Here is a 24,429-nt window from a genome sequence, read left to right on the forward strand (position 1 = left end):
ACGCGCGCGAGCCAACCCCGAGTACGATCCCCGCTTCTCCGCGCGGCGACAACGGAGCCGATGGCGAGTACTGCGACGCTGCGGCGGAACGGCGGCGGGTGGGGTTGGGGTGGTGGCGTCGCACTAGGGCAGCAAAGAAGGGGAAAAACAAGCAAATCGAAGCGGTCGATTTCGCTGTTCCTGACTTGCGGGACCGGGTAAAAAAGGAGGACGGTTGGCGCGACCGCGGCCGCGGAGCGTCCGCGGAGACGCAAACCTGACGCATATTTGGGCCAGGTTTGCGTCGCCGCGGACGGCCCGGTCACTTTGTGTCGCCCCGCTGGAGCAGGGTCCAGACGCATTTTCTGTCACAGCGGACGCAAACGGTCGCTCAGCGTTCGTTTAGGTCGCCCCGTTGGAGATGCCCTAATACGAGGCATTTACCAATTTAAATTTGACACTGAGATAAGTGAAGGGAGAAGTACTTGTTTTTTGATTTGAGTTCTTATACTATTCATCTGCATATTCCTCTACCATAAAACAAAATATAATCCGTGAAAACGTAGAATATGCGAACTAAATACAATGCAACAAATCACAATCCGTCACTTACTCAGATAACTAGATTAGGCGAGTACTGTTTACTTAGCTGCCTCGTATTTCCTGCTCTCCTGCACGAGTCCATATCCTCGACGCAACGGACGACCGACTACGACAAGGAGACAGCAATCATCGCTCCATAACTACAAGACGAGATTTCTGTAATCGAGCCCACTGAATCACACTCGCGGCTTCCGACGACAGCCCGTTTCTCGATTTCGGAAGGTGAATTTTCTGATTCCCCTTACATCTTTCTTGACAGGATTCTGGTTCCCCTTACTACTTTCCAATCTTGGTGAAATTCCGCTTGCTGCAGGCGACTTGGATTTATCCCCCCTCCAATCTTTCGATTTGTTTGTTGCTGTACTGCTACTTTCCGTGGCCTGCCTCCTCGTCCCGTCGCTTTTGTTCGGTCGATTGGTTCGATCGCTTTACCCATCGAGCGATTTCTTGGTCGATCTGTCGCCCTCTGCTTTTGCGATTTCTGAATTTGGGATCTTTTTTAGAGACCAATTATTTGGCAATTACTTTCCTGGTATTTCCTTGGATAAAATTTGTTGTTTGGATTGCTCTGCAGTATGATTGATTCGATTCCATGACAGGTCAACGAGGGGAACCATCGAACGATGGGTTTGGGATTGGGAGCGCCCTTCTTCCTCCTCACCATCCTCTTGCTAGCCACTGGCTCGGGAGCTGTGCCGCAACCGCAACACAAGAGGATTATCCGAGACTATGGTACTATGTTTCTCTGAACGGCCTTCCTTTACTTCTAAATCATTTTCTTGTTAATTAATCTGAATATCAAAACCAGTGACCCCCTGTATGCAAATTGCAGAACGAATTCAAGTTTTTCTGCAAGTTCTTTTGATGCAAAACATTGCTCCATGTGCAGTTGTTAAATCCATAAGTTTATATGTATGAGCACCTGATGAGAGTATGCTATACAATTTAACTTGGAATTGGAATTGAAATCAAAGTTTAGGTGTCATGCTCCTCATCTTCACGTGCTAGTTACTTGAGCATGACAGGCTTGTCGTATTGCCCATCTGTGGGCGCCAAACCGCTTAGATTGTGCCGTATTTTTGCTTTATGAATCATGCATTACCATGAGTCCATACCTTCTAAGATTCTGGACACAGTAAACTAAGAATAGCCAACTTCACTGTTAACATCATTCACTTCTGCCATGTGTTCTATTCTGTTTTATATGTTTTATACAATATTTGTTACGATAATAGCCGCCATGCACGATCATAGACGACACCGAGGCACGATGTTTGGTAACGCAGTTCAGCATAAGCCTACTCTGCGGGGCAATGATTACGGGCGCTCCTCCCCACTGATACCGCAACGGCCGCCCTAGGCACCGGCACAAGTCGCCGGCTCCCCCTGCGAGCCTATTGCTATCAAGTCGTCATGGGTTACAACCGTGCGGTACCCCCCACATTATATAGGAGGCCCAGGCTACAAGAGTTCCGACACAACTCCTACTAACCTATCCACACATGGTACAACTCAGAGTCCTAACGTAACCCAACTTGTACATACTATATTCGACACAAATACAACAATAAGGGCCTGTTTGGTTCCCAGCCACAGTTTGCCAAGCCTAACTTTGGCAAGTGTGGCAGCCACAAAAGTGTGGCTAGGATTTTGGAAGCCACAAAGTGTGGCAAAAGTTGGCAAAAAATTCACTCTATGACAAGTGGGCCATATGATTAGTGAAGTGTGGCTGCTCTAAAGTGTGGCAAGAACCAAACACATGCTAAATTGCCAAACTTTGGCTTGGCAAAGTGTGGCTAGGAACCAAACAGGCCCAGTTCATGTCCATAATTTATGGCATAGGCGGAATATACAGGAACAGCAATAGAACCAGCATATTCGACATAACGTTGCCATTGCAACATTTTAACCTTAGGAAAATGCTCCTTTTGCAATATCTTTGGTGAAAATATTGATGAGAATATTTGATTGATTTTTCTCAGGTTCTATTGATCTTGAAATGATTGAGGTTCCAGATATTCTCCCAATCGACAAGGAGCAAATTATGTCTAGCAAAATTCCTGTCCCTGCTACTAGGGGCCACCCAGTATGCTCAACTTGTGAGAACATCTTAAATAAAGCTGTAAGTTATCTAAGTGAGAAACAAACACAAGATGATATCATGGAGATCCTTCACGGTGCTTGTTCTCAGACATTCTCCTTAGAACAGAAGGTAAGCACTTCTATCATGCCTTACCACAAGGTTACAAGCCATGCTGAAAGGTGGTCCAAACGGCTATAGTATATGTGACCTTTTGTTTCCATGATCTTTGTGTCTCTGCAGTGTGTTGAGATGGTGGACTCCTACACAAATCTTCTCTTTGCCAAGGTTAGCGAGATCAAGCCAGATGACTTCTGCAAACAGCATGGCCTCTGCAAGGATGTAACTTTTCTTTCTGTCGAGAAAAGCGAAAGCACTTGCACATTGTGCCACCATCTCGTCGATGAAGTTCTCTCCAAAATGAAAGATCCTGATGCACAGGTAGTTAATTTGCTTCATTGACAAAGTCACTGGCCTGAGCTAACCCTTTCTGTCTTCCTTCTGATGTATGCAGTTTGAGATAATTCAACTTCTAATCAAGGAGTGTGACAAGGTTCAAGGCCATGTCCAGCAGGTAAGCTATTAGTCACTTATTGTCTAGCTGTCACGTATACTCTACGAGTCTTACATGTTTCGTACACTATCATGCAATTTGTGGGCCTTATGTCCTCTCAGTAATAAACCACTTGAAAGTTTTAAGTGATCCTTATCGTTCGATGCTTTATACTAGGAGACGTTGTCCTGGATAAAATGTAAGGTTGTAAGCAAGACTGACATGTTTCGCTATTATCTGTTTGTAGTGCAAGAGAATGGTTCTGGAATATACTCCCCTCATCCTGGTCAACGGCGAGATATTCCTTGAGAAGAACGATGTATGCACGCTTATGCAAGCCTGCGACGCCAGCAAAAAGACGATGGTCGGATCGTTCTTGGATGGGGGCTTGCGGAGCGATGTCTGAAGTCAGAGACACACGTGTAGCCGTGTGTAGGCATGGTGAAAACAGGGCGATCAAGTGATTGTTGTACATATGTGGGACGAATGTTGGCTGTCTTCTTTATGTCATTGTACCAAGAGATAATGCAACACTCTGTCACGTTACCGTGCATATGCATTCGTGCGACAATATGTAAAAAACCAACAGATTTCATACCTTCTGCTGAGTGAATTTTAATTTACATGGGATGCAGTCAGATATATTTATCCTTGCAAACTTCACTGAATCATTTTCGTGGGAATCTTTGGCGACAAGATGGTCGTAGCTTTTAGGATTACCAGGTTGCGCTGGCTGGGCCGTCGTGTATGGATGGATGTTGGCTATGTGGATGGTGTGGTGGCTGCGTCGATGAGCAGCTGCGACGCCTGCACTCTTGTTTCTTGATTATGCTGCCGAGTGGAGGCAAATACTACCTCAATTCCTCAATCGACCCCTCGAACATGAGCATACCAAACGCCAGCAGATAGTAAACTATAACCCCCAATACGCCAGCGCAGATCCGCAATCCTCCCTTCAAACAGAGGTATATCAACTGCAGGCAAACACTACGAAAGTACAAAACCCGTAATAAAAGAACAGAAAAAAGAGGGAAAGACTGGAGACCTCGGCCGAAGAACGGACACACCTGAGTAGATAAAGGAGTGTGGGATTCAACATTATAAATGTAAAGCGCAAAAACATGATTATAATTGTACTGAAGCCCAAAGACATGATTAATTCTAGCACCCACAAAGTAAAATATGAGTCGTGGTACATGTTCAGCTTTGGTTCAAAATAAGACTTGCATAATATCTTCACTACTCTGGTTTTGCTCCAGATCAGTGAACTGGAACTTTATTTCTTCAGTCAGTTTTCTTTATTTAGTCATTTTTTCTCTGCAGTTGCACTTTTTAATAAAAAATAATCATACATTTTTAATGTACAACTATTTCTTGTTGTTCCACATATACTTTTAAAGTGTTCTCTTGCATTTAAATATACACTACTAAAATTTTGTTTTTGTAATGTGCAACTCGTGAACTAAAATTTGCAAAATATTTCTGTCATACTACTAAATATGTTTTGATAATTCATATTGGTTTTTTAATTTTCCACAAAAAGTAAATGACGCAACGCATGTTCTTGTATTGTGCAACCAATTTACTTAAATAGGCAAAATATATCCGTATACTACTAATAATTTATTTTGGATTTTACGGTTGCACATTCAAAAAATTACCTAAACATTTTCAAAATGTGCATGTCTTTTTGTGATGTGAAAGTGATTTTTATGATAATGAATATGTGTTCATTATTTACTTGCATTTATTTTCCCATCCTATTTTGGTCGACCAAAACTGTATGTTTTTATATGTTAATATTTTCTTTGGTTACTGAAATTATTATTATCTATTTCTTCTCTCTGGTGAGAGCTTCGGGTCAACTGACTTGTGAGGAGAGAAGTCTTGCTATTTTTGCAAACTCCAAAATGATGAGGAGCAAGTGTTATTCATACATACATTATGCATACATGTCTCCAAGCTGATGAACCTGCTTCCGTTTTCATAATGCCTTTGTTTCTTGAACGTCCACCTAAAGACACCTCGTTTGGTTCCCCAAGATCGGACCATAAAGTAGAGCAATGCCGCACGCATGATCTTTGTGTTAATCACTTCTATAGTTTGGTATAATAATCACTGAGCTACACAGGCCTAGTACTAGACCTATAAATCGAGATGATCCACGGGCTACTCATGTCATCATACAGAGGCAGCTAGCCAGTGTTGCTCCATCGATCTTGCTCCCTGTGGTCGATCGATACTTGCCAGGAGGGCGATCGATGGCGTCGTCGAAGCGCGCGCTGGTCGTGATGGTGGTGGCCGCCATGGTGATGGCGGCGCGGTCATCGGAAGCGGCGAGGATCACTAGCGACGGGGCCGACGCCGACGAGCTCCGGTTCCCGGGGTTCCCGGGCGTCAGGCAGCGCAACCCCGGCGGCTTCCCAGGGATGCCCGGAGGCGGAGCCGGAGCCGGAGGCAGGCCGACGTCGCCCCCGGCGCCTCGCTTCAAGCCTTTCTCGCCGCCACCATTGCAGTCATCGCCCGCTACGCCGCCGCCGTGCGGCAGCGGCGCGGCGACTACGCAGCCACCGCTGCCCGGGTTCCCGGGCCTGCAGCAGCCAGGCAACGGCGGCGTGTCGTCGTCGCCGTCGGACTGCGTGACGCCGCTGGCCGGGCTGATGACGTGCGCGTCGTTCCTGACTGGGAGCGAGCCGGACACGCCGACGCCGCAGAGCGAGTGCTGCAACGGGCTGGGCATGTTCCTCAACAGCACGGCGGCGGTGGACGACCGGTCGCTGCGGTGCCTGTGCCCGGTCATCCTCGGCGACGTCAACCGCATGCTCCCCAAGCCCATCGACCCCGTCCGCATGATGTACCTCCCCATCTCCTGCGGCGTCGTCCTCCCGCCTCAAGTCCTCTTCATCTGCTTCAGTACGTGACACGCATTGCTCTCTTCCTCATGCACCCATCCATGATCCATGCATCCCATGACACACGATTTCATTCAAGTTTTCATTTGATCTGAATTTAACTTTCATTTGAATTTCACGTTGATTTTGTAGCTGGGCAGCCAACCCCGCCAGTGGTCTCGCGTATCCCTGACTCCTGGATGACACCATCTTCAACAGGCAATTAAAATTTTCTTTTCTCAACATTTCATTTTGTTTGATTTTGTTACTCCCCCCGGCCTAAATTAGCCATATACTGTGTCTAGTACATGTGCACTCCTAAGCTGCGTCAATTAATTTGGGTCGGAGTGAGTAGCCGAATTATGACCTGCACATTAGTTGTGATTAAGCTTGCTCTCTGATGTTTTCTTCGTGTGTTTCATGCAGCATCGACACCTTGATTGATGCCAACGGGATCGGAGAGATTCAGATACAGTTAACTATATCGAGTAAATTTATGCCTATTGGCAGATGATGCGCTGAGGTCTTGAATTCAGATGCAGCTACGAAAAAAATATAGGCTGCATCTGTGCTTCATAAACTAGTAACCAACTTACCCATACAGCTGACCTAGATTGGTCAGTGCATCACGCGCGATGTAAGCGATGTTCTTTTTCATTGAGAACTATATATATAAGAGAGCAGATTGTATTCAAGTGTTCTTAATCTTTCAAGCACAAGGGCGTGATCAAGCTGACTAGAGAGAAAACCAAATGGTACACAAAACAGGTTAACTGCATCAAAGGAAGTAATCAGTAAACTTTCATGCGAACACAGAAGAAACTGAACTGTATTGTGATTCTAACACGAGAAACTTTACGGCATCAACCAAGATGAGTATACACATCACATTTGGCAACGATATGATATATACTCGGACGTAGTGTAATAACTTTAACATGTTGCTAACAATAGCTAAATACGAACTGATATTCCCATATCAGCAATGTTATAACGATAGATATATGACAGGTTTGTTTATTAATACATGGATCGTCAATCCCCTTATATGATATCTGACAAAAAAGAAGTGGTAACCTGCAATCAAGTTTATCATGCGTAGTAGCTACTATCTGTTCACGCCTCTTTATTTCCTTATTATACCAACTTACAAAGACGCACATAGGCTTTATTCTGATGATAGCTTGGGTCAAACCTCTTCACTACAGGATCTAGTACCAATCCAGTCCAGCCTTACCTCGTCCCCTGTTCAGCTGCACAATAAAAAGAGCATCAGAGGAGGGCTTGTGGTTGATAATGGACAATCAAGAACACTTCACCTATCGTGATGTTTTTCCTTTTCCTTCTCATGCCTTGTAGAGAGCACGAACACAGTCCTGTATTAACTTCCTCTCCGAAACTGATACTCCCTCAAAAGCATGCTCCGGCAGGGTCTCAAAAGCCTCTTTATTTGGATCACTCTTTGCTAGGTCATAGGTCGCAGCACGGATAGCTTTCTTACTGGGTCCACATGGTCTTATGGAGGTTAGCTTGTTATAAGCCGTGTTAAGCTGAAACAAATGAATAGTAATAGTAGTAAAGCTTGACCATGGTTTAAATGTACTGTACCTATACAAAAACATGACTTCGTGATTTCTAGCTACCATATATATATGATTAGATTTTGTGAGCTTACATCCATATTCTCAAACCAGAACATGTAACAAATTGCAACCGCAGGTGCTCTTCCAAGTCCAGCAGTGCAATGGATATAAACTCGGCCTTTGCCTTGTGATATAGCCCATTCTAGTGCTGAAACTGCTTTGGGCAATTGTTTCCTCAATGAATCTGGATCGAAGTCTACTGCCTGCAAGCAAGGAATTGTAATAATCGTCTGTTTTCCTCTGCAAAAACATCCTTAGCTCGCAGTTTGCTTATAGTTTGCAGCTAGGTTTCTTCAAGATTACTTGTTGTCGACCTTTTCTATTTTTTGTTGACTTTCAGAGATTGCACAATACAATTCAGAATCTACATACTACAGATCATTCTTGCAAAATGTTTAGCTTAATTAATCTGGTGTCATAATAAAAAGAAAATATGGATCTGCTATGATTAATCTTTAATTTGATCATTTTAATCGAACCATGAAGTTCCTTGTGAAAGCTAACAATGGACTGACAACATTTAAAACACAATTTCACTCTTTTATCATCAATTTACTTCTCGCCACAGATTTACTACATGGATCAGAGAATGAGTCTACGGAAATGCCAAATATTAGGACGTAAAAACTGAAATGTGAATAGAATGAAGAGCGGCAGTATTTTTTTAAGTTGGAAATTAAGAAGAAGGCAAAACACATGTCACTTAGTCAGTGGGTAAGTAAGAAACTCACCGGTCTTCTCATATGCTGAATGCCAAGTTCTTTGCACCTAGTGACAACAGCTTGGAAATCAATTCCCCAATAGTCGATGTCCTTGTCCTGCTGTAGACAAAGAATGTAGGCTACGTTTTCCTCATCTTTTAAGTGATCAATATCTTCGGGCTTCTGAGGTTGTGAGCCAACAATCAAGCTATCGCTTATGACAGCATAATTCATACCTAAGGTGTTTAATAATTAACTCATCAATGTAAAAGAGTGATAGTTCTCTTTGGCTCCAAATAATCATTACATTTTGTCCAGCATTTTTTGAAATGATAATAAGATAAGCGAAAGCAACCAAATAGACTCAGCAGAATGAGGGGCCAATATCTACTTGTAAATAAAGTTGTCCCCTGTAGACTTTTCTACTTGACATATATTTGAGTTATTCTGAATTGGCGTATGAGGTTACAACACACATCCAAACAGAATATCACATTTTTCCTAACATGACCACAATGCCACTGTTTTTTTACTAGATCAAACAGATCCTAAATCCATATCTGAAAATGGAACATAAAAGAGAGCATGTAATAAATCCAAAGTTGAGAATGGAAGATAAAGGATTGCCTTGCCAAATATGTATACTTAAAGCCACAAAAGTAGAAAGGTCATACTATTCTTAGGGCACCAAATATAAACCATATAAACAGCAAAATGCTAATGAAGGGAAAAAAATATGCTAATTACAAAGCCTTCAAGATGGTAATTTTTCATCCTATCTTCCTTATCTGTTCTCTTGCCATGAATGGACCAATTGAGATAACTAATACACTCAGATCAGTAAACGAAGAAATCAATGGAAAACCAGTTATTGTCACCACTCACCACTCACCACCCAACCCAGAAAACGACATGCCTAGGTCCTGTCTCCTTGATATGTCTTGCATGACATTTATGTAAATGATTAGTCAATGATATGCTCAAAAGGGAAGTTTCTGTTACCCAACATAAACCTGTAATCACTGAAACATACCGAGAATGCTCAAATTCATTATTTAAGACTTCCACGGCATGATGATGATGATGATTTAATACTAAGCCGTCATTTAACCAAGAAATGATAAGGCACATCCCAACAAATATTTTTAACTATATGCTGATCTACAGAACCAGAAAGAGCATTGATCCAGCAACTACTTATAAAGTTATAACTTGTGGGTCATAAAGCCTAACAAATGGGCTGGACCCTAATTTCCATTCTAACATTAGCTCACACAAATGTAGGTTTACTATAACCATGAATTCATTGGCCAAGAGGACAATTTTTTATTTGTACCTTTATTCAAACATAACCAAGAACGGGTTTGGTTCATTTCATCTAGGAGGATCCAACAAACACTGAAAATGCAAACCAACCATACACAAATTGCTACATCCCAAAATATATTGGGCCACCAATGTTCCAAGTCCAATTAGTGCTCGAGAGTCTTTCAACATTTTCTCACAGATAGGAGTCCAATAAATACCCACATTTCTCTAACTGAACTTGCTTCCGGAAATCAAATAAACACGCACAATTCATAGTTTCATATGGCCAACCAATTATATCAATAAAAAAATCATATGGCCAGCAAATGTTCGTACCAAGATCGTGGTGATACTCGTATGGGTTCCGCATCATACGCTTCATGGCGGTGTTGTAGTCCTCCATCCTCCCGCTCCCCCCGGTTCCGGCCGCAGCGGAAGACGAGCGGCAGAGGAGAGGCCGCACGCTCCTCCGGCGAAACCAGCCGCGTCCGGAAGCGCACCCAACGGCGGCCATTGCCGGCCTCGCCCTGGTCCGGACGCCGGCGCCGCTTCCCGGGAGGCGCTGAGAGGCAGGGAGGCAGGAGGCGTTGGCCGTGGCCGCCATGGTCGCGCGGTCTGCGCGGCACTCCGATCTGGAGAGAGGCGCAGGCGCGGTGGGCGGTGAGCGGTGAGCGGTGGTCGGGAGTTTGCCGCGGCTATTGGAGTGGATCCCCTTCCTGTCTGGTTTGCGGATTTTAGAAGTACGATCGCCACCTTTATCTTTGATCCAACGATTGTGATTTAATCAATGCACATACTGCTACTACTTCTGAATTTTTCTTCTAGTTTGAAAATATTTCTAGTGAACATTGGAGCCTGCTGTAAAATAAGATGTTTAGGGAGCACATTAAGAGCATCTCTAACAGAGGGCCTGTAATAGACTAGGTGATGCAAAAAAAAAAAAAAAAACTAACTTTTAGATCACATTTGCCTAAAAAATGCTTCTCCAACATATAATGGTGATGTACATATTTTGGGGAGGTGATGCAAATAGATGATGTATCCCAAAATAGGACACCGCGTGCAGCCCTAACCGTCACGTTGAAGCCTTTTGCGTATCTTCTTCCCTGCGTCCCTGCTGATTCGCGCCCTTCCTGCTGTCCGCCCACCTCAAAACAGTCGAATCCTCCGCCACCGAGGCCCACCCCTCCGTTTCCCCGCTGAATCGCTCCTCTCCGCGGAGGTCAACGTCGATGGCGTGCATGGTGGTGGATTGCTACGTTTGTGTCGCCCGAAGCTCGCCGCATGAGTGTACAACTTCGGAGCGTGGATGTTCAGCCACCCAGGGGCAAATATGAATTTCCCGAATTGGAGAGCCTCAAGGAGGCCAAGTTCCTCTCGCCGCCGGTGGGGTTGGTCACCATCGAGCAGGAGAATGAGAATCGTCGCGTGTTCATGCATATTAGGTCGCAAGAGACCGACGAGGCGGCAACGGAGAAGCTTCGCCGTGAACAACGGAAGATCGTGTAGTTCGAGCTATCGTACTTTGCGGTGAGAGAAACCGCGAAGGAAGAAGAATGTTGGGGCTGCGGCGTTGGAAGCTGGGCCCTCTGCCATTTTCATCTCTTCGGGCTCCTCCTCTGAGTTGGACTCAAATTTCCGGAACGACCTCAGCGACTCCGACGACGACTGGAATGATCGCTAGATAGTGTCAGATCTATGTTTAATTCTACGTATCTTAATCTAGAAGTTTAGGGCAAGTGTTGAAGTATTTGTCGATGATTAGGGTTGTGTCGAAATTTAGATTTTTGTGTATCGTTGAAGTCAAATTTAGATGTATCGAACCTATCTAATGAATTATAAGCATTGAAATTAAGTTACAAGTGTTTGCATTTAAGTTTGAATTGTTCAATTTGAAGATTGAAGTGTCGAAGAAGAAGTATTTGGTGCACGGTGTGCCCCATTTTGCATCGCCAAGTGTGGCACATGTGCCCTATTTTGCATCATCTGAAAAAACAACAATTGATTTGGTGATGTAAAAAATCTTATGTGGTAATGTATAACTTTTACATCACCTAGTTTAGGTGCCCTATTATAGATCATCTGCTAGATATGCTTTAAGTTTCAGTTTCCCTCCCCACCAAGATGCATTACACAGTCTAAGTACATGGGAATCAAGTGGTTGGCTTCATGGCCGAAAGAATATTAACTGAACTACTCCCACTGTTCCATGACAGATGTCTAGGTAGTAGATACAATCAAATTTGGACAAAATTAAGACATGTTTCATGCTACAGAGAGAGTTTTTTCTACAAGAAAACAACAAGGGTTGTGTCTCTCCTTGTGACCTTTTGTAAACTTGATAAACAATTGAAGTCGATCGAGAGTTCTCCTCACGTTAAGAATGCGGGAATTTCTCTTATGGGTGCTTTGACACATAGTTTATAGCAGAAAATGCATATAATCGCATGCCCTTAGAAATCCTTACGGCAATCCCATGTTAATGTTGAGCAACAGTCATTCAAAAACTGATCCCTCATATGCAATATAGCACTAGCCCGCAATTAAGACCAGAGAATATAAGAACAACGCAAAAATAACCAAAGAAATGGAAGAAACATTGGGGAAAAAAATAACAATGTAGGTAAAAACAATACTGAAGGTAAAGTTTGGTCCAGCAATCCATGGACCATGGTTCACCGGACAGATTGGAACTGATTATGATCCACAGTGATACAGCCCATCATCTATACGTTTCTCTTGGGCATCCACCCTTGACATCATTTTTTTAAATTTCTTTTAGTTACTAACTTGTTTGCATTGCGTATTTGCATCCGCATGAACTGGATGTACTGCAATTTCCAAACAAGATGTTGCGTGAAATCGTGTGATGCTTAAGAACGACTGCCCATACTTTTGAAACACCTGAGCCGAGGCTTCCTTGTCTTGGAAATTTTATAAGACATTGTTGTAGGGTGATGTAATTTCAGAAGTCTTTTATTTTTTTGGAAAACTTAAAAGGCGAACCACGACGCGAGGGGGGGGGGGATTTCGCAAAAAAATGATAGAAATTTCAAAAATCAAAATCCTTCGAGATACCCATGTCTTATGTCATCTAGTTTTAATGAAAATTAACAAACACGAATTTCGACTTTTTTGCAAAATGGCGTCATCTTTCGGTAAAATGGCTTTTTTGTTGCATACGACCTCCGATGAAAAAGTTTTTTTTTAACTTTTAGACTTCGATGAAAATTAAAAAAAAAAACATCGGCGCACCTCGAAATTCAAAATGGCAGGCCACCACCTACCCTCTTATCCACCTCTTCTCCTCCTTATCCTCCACTCCATCAATCTCCTTCTTCTCCTCTACTCCATCATCTCCTCCTCCTCCTACTCCTCATTTCTTTCCTCCAACATCTCTCCATCCTATCCTCACCCTCCTCTCCGGTGACTTAGTGACTCTCCTCCATCTCCCTCTTCTTCGACCTCCTCCTCCTCCTCCTTCTTCTCTTCTTCCTCCTCTCCTCCTCCTCCTCCCGGCCTCCTCTCCTCATCCTCCTCCCCGGCCTCCTCACCTCCACCTCCTCTCCGGCCTCTTCTCATCCTCCTCTGGACACCGAAGTGTTAGTAGTGGTGCACCATGTGGTGCGTCACTGGTATATGGATTACCAAAGTGCACCACTGGTACCTAAAATAGGTGCGCCACTGGTAAGCTTTTTCCTACTGCTGGTGTAGTTGTCAGAATCATGATTTCACTATACGATTCTACGACTTTACGACCCAAATTCAGCGATTCAACGATTCTGCTAAGTAGAATCTTAGATTTTACGATTCTAAAAGTTAAGATCCTGCGGTTTGCGATCCTGCCATAGAGGTTCCGATCCGATTTAAAATCACGATTCTGCAGACAATATTGGCTGGTGATGCTGAAAGCCTGAAAGGTGGAGGGTGACACGGATGAAGAAGAAATGGTTTGTGGAAGAGGTGCTGTTGGCATTAACTCCATTTGTGCTTCTTATCCAGTAACTCTCCTCGTTGGAGGATTACATGCGTTGAATACTTGGCCATTTGTTAATTTGCATGATTGCCAATACCAGGGAAACACGAGCTTATATTAACAAAAGTCAAAACATGGCTTGCAAATGGTTCACTACTTACTAGTCAGTGGCCACACCACACTCCATGCTTACCTAACTTGTGCATGCATGCCATGGATTACCACTAGATGGTGTCCTTCGATACCTTGAACTGGTACTCTGGTAGACATGTTGGCATGTTGCTAATGTATAGCCAACATGATAATGACGTTAGAGGAGAGGAAGCTTTATCCTAAAGTGTAGCCGCCGGCCTTGCGTGCATGCACGCACGCGTGCATCTGGTCTGTGGAAAATATTGGCACTCCTCGTGCTTGGAGAACGTGGGGACAAAAATCTGTACCAATTATTTCTCAATTTGTTTGCTTTTGAAATGTCTCAATTTCGTTGATGGAATTGGAAATCGAGCAAGCTTACATCTTCCTGGAACAAGCTAGCATCAACCTTCTAACAGAGGAATCCGAGTCGAGTAGTTTTGTTTCCTTGTGTTTAGCATGCTTTTGTTTTGTTTGAGACATGATGAGCCTTTGAAAGCTCTTTTTTATGGGAAATTATAGGGGAACGTTTGAATTTTAGTTTTCTAGAGCAGCCGTGTTGCCAGACATTCGATTTTTCAGTGGACGATAAATGCCATCATCAAAACAAGTTAAAATAATTGTCACCTAAGAACTTTTTATGGTTCAAAACCGCTTTCTCTGGAAAATGTCCGCACAATATTGGCGTCATTTTTCATTTCCTTCCGCTAAGACGATTTTGCAAGGGGTTGAATGTTACCCATGTAGAGGTCATTGGAACAATGGTTCCCACTCAATTTTTTGAATTTCAGTTATGCGTTCATACTTGGAGAAAAATGTTTCACTTTTTTTTAATATAAACTAGGATTGCCCCTCTCAACTGGATTCTCTGATATTTCTGTTTAATTCTGCATTGACTTGTACTCTCACCATCTTAAAAATATAAGGCATGATTTTGTCAGACGGTCTTTGATGCACATCACCACTAATATATACTAAAACACATGGATTGAGAATGTATAACGGTATCGTTGGATTCATCTTGCAATTATTTTTTCATTATATATAAATGTTGCCAACATATTCTAAGTATAAAACATAGTCAAAGTTATAAGCCGTTGACCAGCCAAATTTAAGGGTGCCTTCTATTTTAGGACGGGCATAATACGTTATTACTAGCGACGGTGTAAATTTGCTCACATGCATGAATATTGTTCTGCCACTACGAAAGGGAATCATTTTAACGGTATCATTGCCTCCATAAACAAAACAAAGTCAACCCTTGTAAAATCCACAGACCGTTTCTTCATTGACAACGTTTCGGTTTCAGAAATAATTCATACAAATCATTGTCGTCGGCTGTTCAGATGGGGACAGTTCAATGTATGTGCAATTCGTGCTGGAGGCAAACCAGCAACGAGACGGTCAGCTGTGCTCGTTCAAAATGGCACGCACGATCCCGTTTTCTCAAGCTGTCAAATCAAATATAGTAAAACGCAAACGTGTGCGTGTGTTCGAATCCATTCCGCCCAGCGTACCCCGTCAAAACGAGTACCGACCGGGTCACCCTCGCCGTCGTCAGCGGTTACGTGAGGCTGACGCGTGGACCCCACGGTTAGCCGGCCGCGGGCCACCCCCAGCTGTTGCGGCCCTGTCGCCCACACCATAAAACCAGGGCGGCTCCCCCCGTCTTCTTCCTCCCATCCCACAATTCCTACCCTCCTCCTCCTCCAGGCTCCAGCTGCATCCTGCTCGAATTCCATTCGGTTCATTTCTGCCACGGAGCAGATTGCTTCCAAGCTCCTTCTGAGGTCTTCCGCTTTTTGGGAATTCTCTTGTTCAATTGGTTCGGAAGCTACCGGAGAAGCAAAATGTGTCCGCTCAGGGTGATACTCATCTTCCTCTCCGCCACCGTCGCCGGGTTCTTCCTCCTCCGGGGCCTAAACGCCGAGCCCGACTTCTTCCAAGACGCCGACGAGGGCTCCGAATCTCCCAGGGCCGCCGTTCCCCTCCATTCCAAGGTACCCAACCTACCTACCTGCCATCTTGACTATTCTTAGCTTATTAGTATTATCTACCTGTCACTTTTCTTACCTAATCATCATTCTGGATGATTTCCAGCCCATGTTCTTGCAACCAAAGTTAGCTAGGAATTTACGACAAGAAGGTCGGAATCTTGCTAAAAGCTGATGCTTAGAATAGTAGCGAATTATAACTACCTAATGTGTAATGATGTACAGTACAATTCATATGGCTAGCTGGTAAGCCTCATTGGGTTCAGGAAAGAGCCACCAAAACCAAATCATCGTTGGCTCAGCTGTCAAAACTGAATAAAAAATGAATTGATCTCTACCCTAAGAGGCGAATGGAGACTGAATGAGTATTTGCATCTGAATGCAGGTTGGTTCGGCTGTGAAAGCCGGCTTCTGGACGACCGTGGACATGGCGAGCGGGCGGTACCTCTGGCGGACACTCGTGGCGCCCGCGAAATCTGAGTCCGACCAGGCTCGGTGACAGCAAAACTTCCTGTTATGTGTTTGACATTTGAGTCGGGGAACTGAACTGGAATGATGTATGATACGGCGCCGATTGTAAATACGATATGTTCAACTCAATGTGCAGATTCTCATGCTTGAGCCTTGTGTTGGTCTATTGTGGCTATTTCCGTTTGAGCCTTGCGTTTCTGAGCTTTGACTATTGAGGGCAATGCTGGAAGTATATGGGCCTTCGACCAAGTTTTTCGCTACGGCTCCGGTGGGTTCCGTTCCCTTAACCAAGCCACTGCCTATGAGTTGCCAGCCAGCTCATTCTTCAACAGACACGCGGTCACTTTCCCCTCCCACTGCTTGGGAGCTCAGCACGGTTTCACGTTCTATTTCACTACCCACGGTTTCACGTTCTATTTCACTACCCACTGGGGGTTCTTTTCACCTTTCCCTCACGGTACTACTTCGCTATCGGTCACCCAGGAGTATTTAGCCTTGCAAGGTGGTCCTTGCTGATTCACACGGGATTCCACGTGCCACATGCTACTCGGGTCAGAGCGTAAGCTAGTGATGCTTTCGGCTACTGGACTTTAGCCATCTAGGGTGCGGCACTCAACCGCTTCGCCTAGCAGCACAACGCTTGTATTGCTCTCCCACAACCCCGTTTTCACGGTTTAGGCTGCTCCCATTTCGCTTGCTTCTTTGTTTGGTTTTGACTGTTCAAAGCATATCACAAATGCTAGAAATGGGGATTTTCAGTTATTTCCTCAAGTAAATTTTAGCTCCTTTTTCTTCCCTGGGAGAAAGTTGCTGGTTTGCTCTTGAATTGTCTAGGGAGATGTTATTTTCAGTGCTGAGAATTCAGAGCATAACTTCCTGTAAAATGCTGTTATATGGCTTCGGTAGCAAAATATCAAGCATCGTCCCCACAATTTGTGTGGCAGAGCTGCGATTAGTTTCTGAACTAATTTGATCATATCAACATTTGAAGCACCAAAACTTTGATCTAAACTCTTGAAAAGTTGCATTCCTTGTTATTTATCATTGTGAAAAATGAGCTCTTGTACAGAAAAATGAGTTCTTGGATATATTGGATATATTTGGTAGCAAAATATCAAGCATCGTCCCCACAATTTGTGAGGCAGAGCTGCGATTAGTTTCTGAACTAATTTGATCATATCAACATTTGAAGCATCAAAACTTTGATCTTAACTCTTGAAAAGTTGCATTCCTTGTTATTTATCATTGTGAAAAATGAGCTCTTGTATACAAAAATGAGTTCTTGGATATATTGGATCTATCCTCGGTGACAGGGATAATGTCGCTTATATGCAAGTGGTGTCAAAATTATTTTCTAGATTGGACTTAATCAACAAGTGAAGTACCTTCCACCCTTCTTCATATGTTCTCTAAGTTACCAGTTTCTGAGCTTTATTGGTCAATTTCTTGCAAAGAAATTGCAAGCTGCATGTTATGCATTTCATTGCATATCTAATACTCCACTACTCATTTTTAAGTGTTTATTGCTTGACGGAAGTCAGCTTAGTGAGATAGACTGGTCAACGAAAAGATGCATAACACCTAGTGTTTGTTTGACCATTCCTTCTAAAATGCTCATATAAAAAAAATTAGACAAAATATCGAGGTACAAGCTACCAATAAAAATATCGAAGTTGCATAAATATAAATCAATATTTTAGCAGATTGTAAATATAATATGTTGAACTAACTGTGCAAATTGTCATGTTTGAGCCTTGTGTTGTATATCATGACTATTTTGTTTGAGCCTTGTGTTTCTGAATTTTGACTATTGAGGGCACTGCTAGAGCTATGGATCTTTGACTAAGTTTGCTTCTTTGTTTGGTTTCAACTGTTCACAGCATATTACAAACGCCAGAAATGGGGATTCAGTTATTTCCTGAAGTAAATTTTAGCTCTTTTTCTTCACTGGGAGAAAGTTCCTGGTCTGCTCTTGAATTGTATGGGGAGATGTTATTTTCAGTGCTGAAACTTCAGAGCATAACTTCCTGTAAACTGATATCCTATTGCTTCAGTAGCAAAATATGAAGCATCCCCACATTTTGTGAGGCAGAGCTGCGATTAGTTTGTAAACTAATTTGATTATATCAATATCTGAAATTTTCTTTTAACTCTTGAAAAGTAGTATTCCTTGCTAATTATCATCGTGAAAAAGGAGCTCTTGGATAGAAAAACAAGTTCTTCGATATATTGGATCTATCCTCGTTTGATAGGGACGATATTGCTTACTTGCAAGTGGCGTTCAAAAAAAAATTTCTAGATTGGACTTAATCAACACGTGAAGTGAGTTCCACCCTTCTTCATATGCTCTTTGATTTATCATTTTTCTTAGCTTTATCAGTCAATTTACTTCCAAAGAATGGCAAGTTGCATGTTATGCGCTTCATTGCATATCTACTGCTCCAGTACTCATTTTCTAAGTGTACACTGCCTGATGGAAGTCAGCTTGCTGAGATAGTCTGGTCATCGAAAAGATGCATACAACAGCATTGCACCTAGTGCTAGATTGACTATTTCTTCAAAAAAAAATTGTGTAAAAAACATTAGATGAATATTGAGGTTCCAACTACCAATAGGAATATAGAAGAATAATATTTGGGAGAAAAACATGTCATGCTTTTTACAATCTGCTCATCTGCAAGTTACATAAAGAGAAGAGAAAACATGTCTAGGTTCTTGAAGAAATAAGATATCACACTGGGTTTGAATTTATTATCGCCTGCACAGTTTCTGCATACCAAATTCAATATCTAATACTGTAGTAGTACTATAATGATGCACCAAAAGAAGCCATCAGTAGTTCAGAACATGGAACACGTATTTCACTGTCTGAGTAATACATCAAAGAAATAACTTTCAGAATGGCATCCATGGCCTCAATTTCTCAACAGGTATTACTGATTAAATACAGGCAAAAGAATAGTTTATTTGCTACAAAGAACAGACTCATGTAACGTACAAACATAAATTCCTCGAAATGAAAATGAACAAATTGGAACTGCACATAAATAATAAGTGATACACCCAAAGCTACGCTTGATGTACCTGCTGATCACCATCTCCATGCCAGGCCCAGACTATTTCCTTCAGTGCTGGCCGGATGCCATCATCCAATAGCTTCTGATACTCCAGTGAATCACCGCTTGTTTGTTTCATCTTGATGACATGGTAGGAAGGGGTGATCTCAAAGATCTCTGAGTCAAACTGAAGAACGCCATTCCTTCCTTCCTTCCTCCCTTGCATCTTGACAACACCATTATCCTTCTTCCTCACCCTGAGATTCAGCGCCTTTGCGACATCTTCTAGCTTTGAGACGATGGCTGAGGCAGGCTTTTCTGAAGTGAACCTTGCTTCCTTTCTGTTCTCCTTTTCAACGAATAGGCCAGAAAGATCAAACCCTGTGGACAAAGAGATGATTTCAAAGGCATTTAAATTTGTCACCACCAGCTGCTTCGGGTCTTCCTGATTGTTCTTTCTGCGCCGCACACCTAGTGCTGGAGCAGCATTTGTGGTGATGTTCTCACTTGGCTTCTTCACTGTAAGGGTATTCCCAGGACCTTTCCGGAACCAGGTGGACTCTTTTATCTTCTGAATCGATATCCTCTTGCTTGGATCAGGGTCCATGATCTTGTACAGCAGCTTCTGAAGTTTTTGCGAAACCCAGCCAGGGCACCTGAACTCGCCTTTCTCAATCTTGCGGTACATCTCCATCAAATTCGGACCTTGGAAAGGGAGGTAACCAGCGACAAGAACAAACAGGATAACACCACAAGACCAGATATCTGATTTTGCACCATCGTAGCCTCCCTTGCATATCACTTCTGGAGCTACATATGCAGGCGATCCACAGGCAGTGTGGAGCAAGCCGTCTTGCCTCTTGGACTCCGAAAGTGCGCTCAGTCCAAAATCTGAAACCTTCAGGTTCTCATTCTCATCCAGCAGCAGGTTCTCGGGCTTCAAGTCCCGGTGATACACGCCACGGCTGTGGCAGTAATCCACTGCACTGATGAGCTGCTGGAAGTACTTATGTGCAACACCCTCTGTGAGCTTGCCGCCCTTAGCGACCTTTTCAAAGAGCTCACCACCTTTCATGTACTCCATGACGAAGTAGATCTTGCTTCTTGTTGCCATGACCTCATGGAGCTGAACAATGCTCTTATGCTCCACCAACCGCATGGTTGTGATTTCACGCCTGACCTGCTCCGAGAGCCCTACCTTTAGCACCTTCTCCTTGTCCATCATCTTTATGGCGACACCTTGGTTTGACTGAAGGTTCTTGGCGTAGTGCACCTTGCCAAATGCTCCTTTCCCTAACAATCTCCCCAGTTCATACCTCCCCATCACAATCTTCCCGCCGCTCTCCATGTTTTCAGCAGTATAAATCACAGCCTATACTGTTCTTCTTGTGGCTACCAGTCAGATGTATTGCAACACTTCAGCCAGCCTCCCCGAAGTCATGATCCAGTACTCTGTTGGATTCGTCATAGCGGAGTCTAAATGGCGTGGAGTTGATGCAGGTGATGTGGTTGCTCACATCAAGGGTTGACAAAGTGGGCCCTCGCAGAGGGGTGATCTTTTTGGTCTCGCAAGAGAAATTTCCTCTATGCAAGCACATCTTTCAGCATTCCCACTTCGATTTCTTGTTTTGGATGAGTTATCTGAAAAGAAAAAGAAACCTTCAGATTCGGCAATCGGAGATTCAGTAATACATAGTACTACGAAGTAGTGGTACTTGTAAAAATTGTTGAAGAGAACTACAGAAACATGTCGATTTTATGGCTATATATGGCATATAGATGAGTGGTGAATAATCGAAATTCTGGACGTACTCTTTGAAATAATAAAGAATGTGAGCAAATTATAGACGAACAAAGCATAGATGTATGGAAACAAAATTAAACCACAATAATAAGCCATAAAGGAAGAACATATAGATCGATGGTAACAAAGCTGAATCAAGGTATCTTTTTCTGGTGAGCAAAAATAATTATTAAAACTAGGCTTTGAATCGAGAGCTCAAAGAGTATTTTTTTAAGGAACTACTTCATCAGCCTTGAGCTGTTACCACACCATTGCTGGATCAGCAAGACTTCCAGAATCGTGTTTACCTCCAACAAACTACTAGATATTGGTAGAGCACGGCAGTAACCAACAATTCGGCAGGAGAGAGATTCAGATCTCCAGAAAGAAACTAGAGGAGCCCTCGCAGAAAGATAAGAGAGACAGAGAAAGAAAGATAAGAGAGACAGAGAAAGCTGCGCCACCTTTCTGCATCTAACGATTCAACATCTAGCAGGATTCCCTTGTGGCGAATTTCCAAATCCAACAGGACGGAAGAATGCACCATCTGATTGAGATGAGGGGAGGGGGACCTAAACGATCCAGAATTTCGCGGTTCCCCTTCTCCAATCAATTTGCCCAAACCAGAAAACCAGATTTTTCTTCTTTTTTTTTTCTCAAAAAGATCCATCGGCAGCACGATATACCGTCCCTCCATGGACGGACCAATGACGCAACGCAATGCAGGTAGTACTTGTCGGGGAATAAAACAGGGCCGACAGAGAAGCGAGCCGCCATACCTGCGGCGGCGGCGGGCGGCGGGCGGCGCAACGATGAAGACGGAAGGAGAGAGACTTGCTCCGGTGAAACCCTTCTGGAGCTCTGGTGTTGATGTGAGTCTGCAGTGTGGAGAGCGGGGGACGAGTTGAAGGAAAGATCGGAGGAGGCCGCGCCGTCTTTATACAGAAGCAGAGCGGCGGAGACGATAGAGAGATGAGAAGAACAGCTCGACACCGACGACGCGGTATGACGGAAATACCCCTCTGGCTGCGTGCGTTTCCAGGGCACCGCATCGCACAGAGGCGTAGGGCATATTCCCATCTCTCTCTCCTCGCTGGTTGTTGGCAGGCAAACTTGTAATCCACGGCTGTCAATGCAACCATTGCCAACCCAAAACACACGTAAACAGAAAGGAAACGTGTATGATGTGCTGTTAATTTTTTTCTTCAATCGCAAGAATTAGACATGTGGGGTCGTACCACTTCGCGCGCGACCGTGTATGATATCATATCATCCCTCCTCGTGATTCCAGATCTGATGCCGTCACATTTGGTCGAGTGACAGCGTGCCTAGTAAGTAAACCAGCTACTGTAGGACGATATGCATGTGGTCTGTGTGATATTTTACTGAAATTATCAGTGTAGATAGAGGCTGTGCTCGCCTTATCTTATCCTACGCACTGCTGAGTCAGTCAAGGGCAGCCTGTTCCATGGACCAGGGATGATGGTCTTTACATGTGGATGGAGATTAAATACCAGCCGTATAGTCCCATCCTGAAAACAACGGATGCCCCAGCCCATAGCATAGATCCAATTCTGCCTACCCACCGTCTCCTAAAATGGTTATGCATAGCTATCGCTCAGGTGCACGTGGACAGGGGAGGAGCTTAGAGCATCTCTAGCAGAGCTCATAAATATGTGAACTGAAAAATACGAGTTCAGTTCACCGAACTCGTGTTTACGGACCGAAAAACCCTTGTCACAGATTACAATCCGTAAAAGACGAATTAAAAAAATGGAATTTAAAATGTTGCGGGTAAATTAGGCGATGATCATGTATATAGATGAATTTGATGTTCCGATTGAGCATCAAAACTTACATAGTTCGAGAAATTAAACCTATATTACTTATACTTAGTTTAAGAAAAATGCGGCCTAAAATAGTGGCCTATGCGCGCGGCGGTGCCGGTGGTGGCGGAGCGTCTCGGCGGCAGACAGCGTCGACACTGTCGTGGAGGAGCTTCACTCTTCATCGGCATCAAGCTCGACTATTTCGAGCTTGACGCGACGTACGCGCTCCTCCCGGTGGGCCGCCTTGTACTCTCGCACCTGGCGGACGGCGTCCGCCTCCTCCCGACGGAAGCGAGCGCGGGCCCCCGCCTCGCTAATGGCCTCTGTTTGCGCAAGCACGGCCTCCTCCTCGTCGCTGTCGTGAACGTAGTCGCCCTGTTTTTGGTTTCAGAAATCCTAGTAAGGAAATATTCTCGAAATTGGACAAAATCAACGCACAGGGTCCTATTTTTCCACGAAGCTTCCAGAAGACCGAAGAGGAAACGAAGTGGGGCCACGGGGCGCCGCCACACTAGGGAGGCGCGGCCTACAGGGGGCCTGATGTCTACGGGAGCTTCTATTCTTGTAGACAGTGTTGGGCCTCCAAGAGCAGAGGTTTGTAGAACAGCAGCAAGTTTCCCTTAAGTGGATACCCAAGGTTTATCGAACTCGTGGAGGAAGAGGTCAAAGATATCCCTCTCATGCAACCCTGCAACCACAAAGCAAGAAGTCTCTTGTGTCCCCAACACACCTAATAGGTGCACTAGTTCTGCGAAGAGATAGTGAAATACAGGTGGTATGAATAAGCAGTAGCAACGGCAACGACACCGTAAAAGTGCTTTGCCCGTAACAAGTAAACAAGCAAGTAGTAATGCAAGAAAGTAGTAACACAAGAAAATAGTAAACAAGCAGACGATAGCGATATTTAGGAACAAGGCCTAGGGATTAGACTTTCACTAGTGGACACTCTCAACATTGATCACATAACATAACAGATAAATGCATACTCTACACTCTTGTTGGATGATGAACATATTGCGTAGGATTACACGAACCCTCAATGCCGGAGTTAACAAGCTCCACAATAATGCTCATGTTTTAGTAACCTTTAGTGTAAGATAGATCAACAGACTAAACCAAGTACTAGCATAGCATGCACATTGTGACCTTCATGCATATGTAGGAGGAATAGATCACATCAATATTATCATAGCAATAGTTAACTTCGCAATCTACAAGAGATTGTGATCATAGCATAAACCAAGTACTAACACGGTGCACACACTGTCACCTTTGCACACGTGTAGGAGGAATAAAACTACTTTAATAACACATCACTAGAGTAGCACATAGATAAATTGTGATACAAACACATTGCAATCATAAAGAGATATAAATAAGCACCTCACTATGCTCTTCAACAAGTGAATAAGTATTCTCATGAAATATGG

The 24,429-nt window shown here is 43.7% G+C and overlaps 5 protein-coding genes across 5 annotated transcripts; 3 read left to right on the forward strand and 2 right to left on the reverse strand.

Moving 5' to 3' along the window:
• Positions 1-757: 757 nt before the first annotated feature.
• LOC124655011 (prosaposin-like) lies at positions 758-3,841 on the forward strand. The gene is made up of 6 exons (XM_047193984.1): positions 758-804; positions 1,182-1,314; positions 2,565-2,794; positions 2,906-3,103; positions 3,177-3,236; positions 3,463-3,841. Exons 2-6 carry the CDS (start codon positions 1,206-1,208, stop codon positions 3,619-3,621), a joined length of 756 nt encoding a protein of 251 aa, XP_047049940.1. The 5' UTR covers positions 758-804; positions 1,182-1,205; the 3' UTR covers positions 3,622-3,841.
• Positions 3,842-5,476: 1,635 nt separating this feature from the next.
• LOC124656429 (basic salivary proline-rich protein 4-like) lies at positions 5,477-6,333 on the forward strand. Its single transcript, XM_047195178.1, has 2 exons — positions 5,477-6,128; positions 6,260-6,333. The coding sequence occupies exons 1-2, from the start codon at positions 5,477-5,479 to the stop codon at positions 6,331-6,333; spliced, it is 726 nt and encodes a 241-aa protein (XP_047051134.1).
• A 794-nt stretch (positions 6,334-7,127) lies between these two features.
• LOC124653596 (phosphoglucan phosphatase LSF2, chloroplastic-like) lies at positions 7,128-10,362 on the reverse strand. Its single transcript, XM_047192659.1, has 5 exons — positions 10,095-10,362; positions 8,481-8,686; positions 7,782-7,952; positions 7,426-7,656; positions 7,128-7,359 (listed from the first exon to the last, which is right to left on the reverse strand). The coding sequence occupies exons 1-4, from the start codon at positions 10,360-10,362 to the stop codon at positions 7,453-7,455; spliced, it is 849 nt and encodes a 282-aa protein (XP_047048615.1). The 3' UTR covers positions 7,128-7,359; positions 7,426-7,452.
• Positions 10,363-15,681: 5,319 nt separating this feature from the next.
• Positions 15,682-16,481, forward strand: LOC124655395. Its single transcript, XM_047194299.1, has 2 exons — positions 15,682-15,866; positions 16,246-16,481. Exons 1-2 carry the CDS (start codon positions 15,717-15,719, stop codon positions 16,357-16,359), a joined length of 264 nt encoding a protein of 87 aa, XP_047050255.1. The 5' UTR covers positions 15,682-15,716; the 3' UTR covers positions 16,360-16,481.
• Positions 16,482-19,196: 2,715 nt separating this feature from the next.
• Positions 19,197-21,145, reverse strand: LOC124651352 (CBL-interacting protein kinase 15-like). The gene has a single exon (XM_047190444.1). The coding sequence runs from the start codon at positions 20,733-20,735 to the stop codon at positions 19,401-19,403; it is 1,335 nt and encodes a 444-aa protein (XP_047046400.1). The 5' UTR covers positions 20,736-21,145; the 3' UTR covers positions 19,197-19,400.
• Positions 21,146-24,429: the final 3,284 nt, after the last annotated feature.

This window comes from Lolium rigidum, chromosome 5, assembly GCF_022539505.1.
Source record: "Lolium rigidum isolate FL_2022 chromosome 5, APGP_CSIRO_Lrig_0.1, whole genome shotgun sequence".
In the NCBI taxonomy this organism is placed as follows: Eukaryota; Viridiplantae; Streptophyta; class Magnoliopsida; order Poales; family Poaceae; genus Lolium; species Lolium rigidum.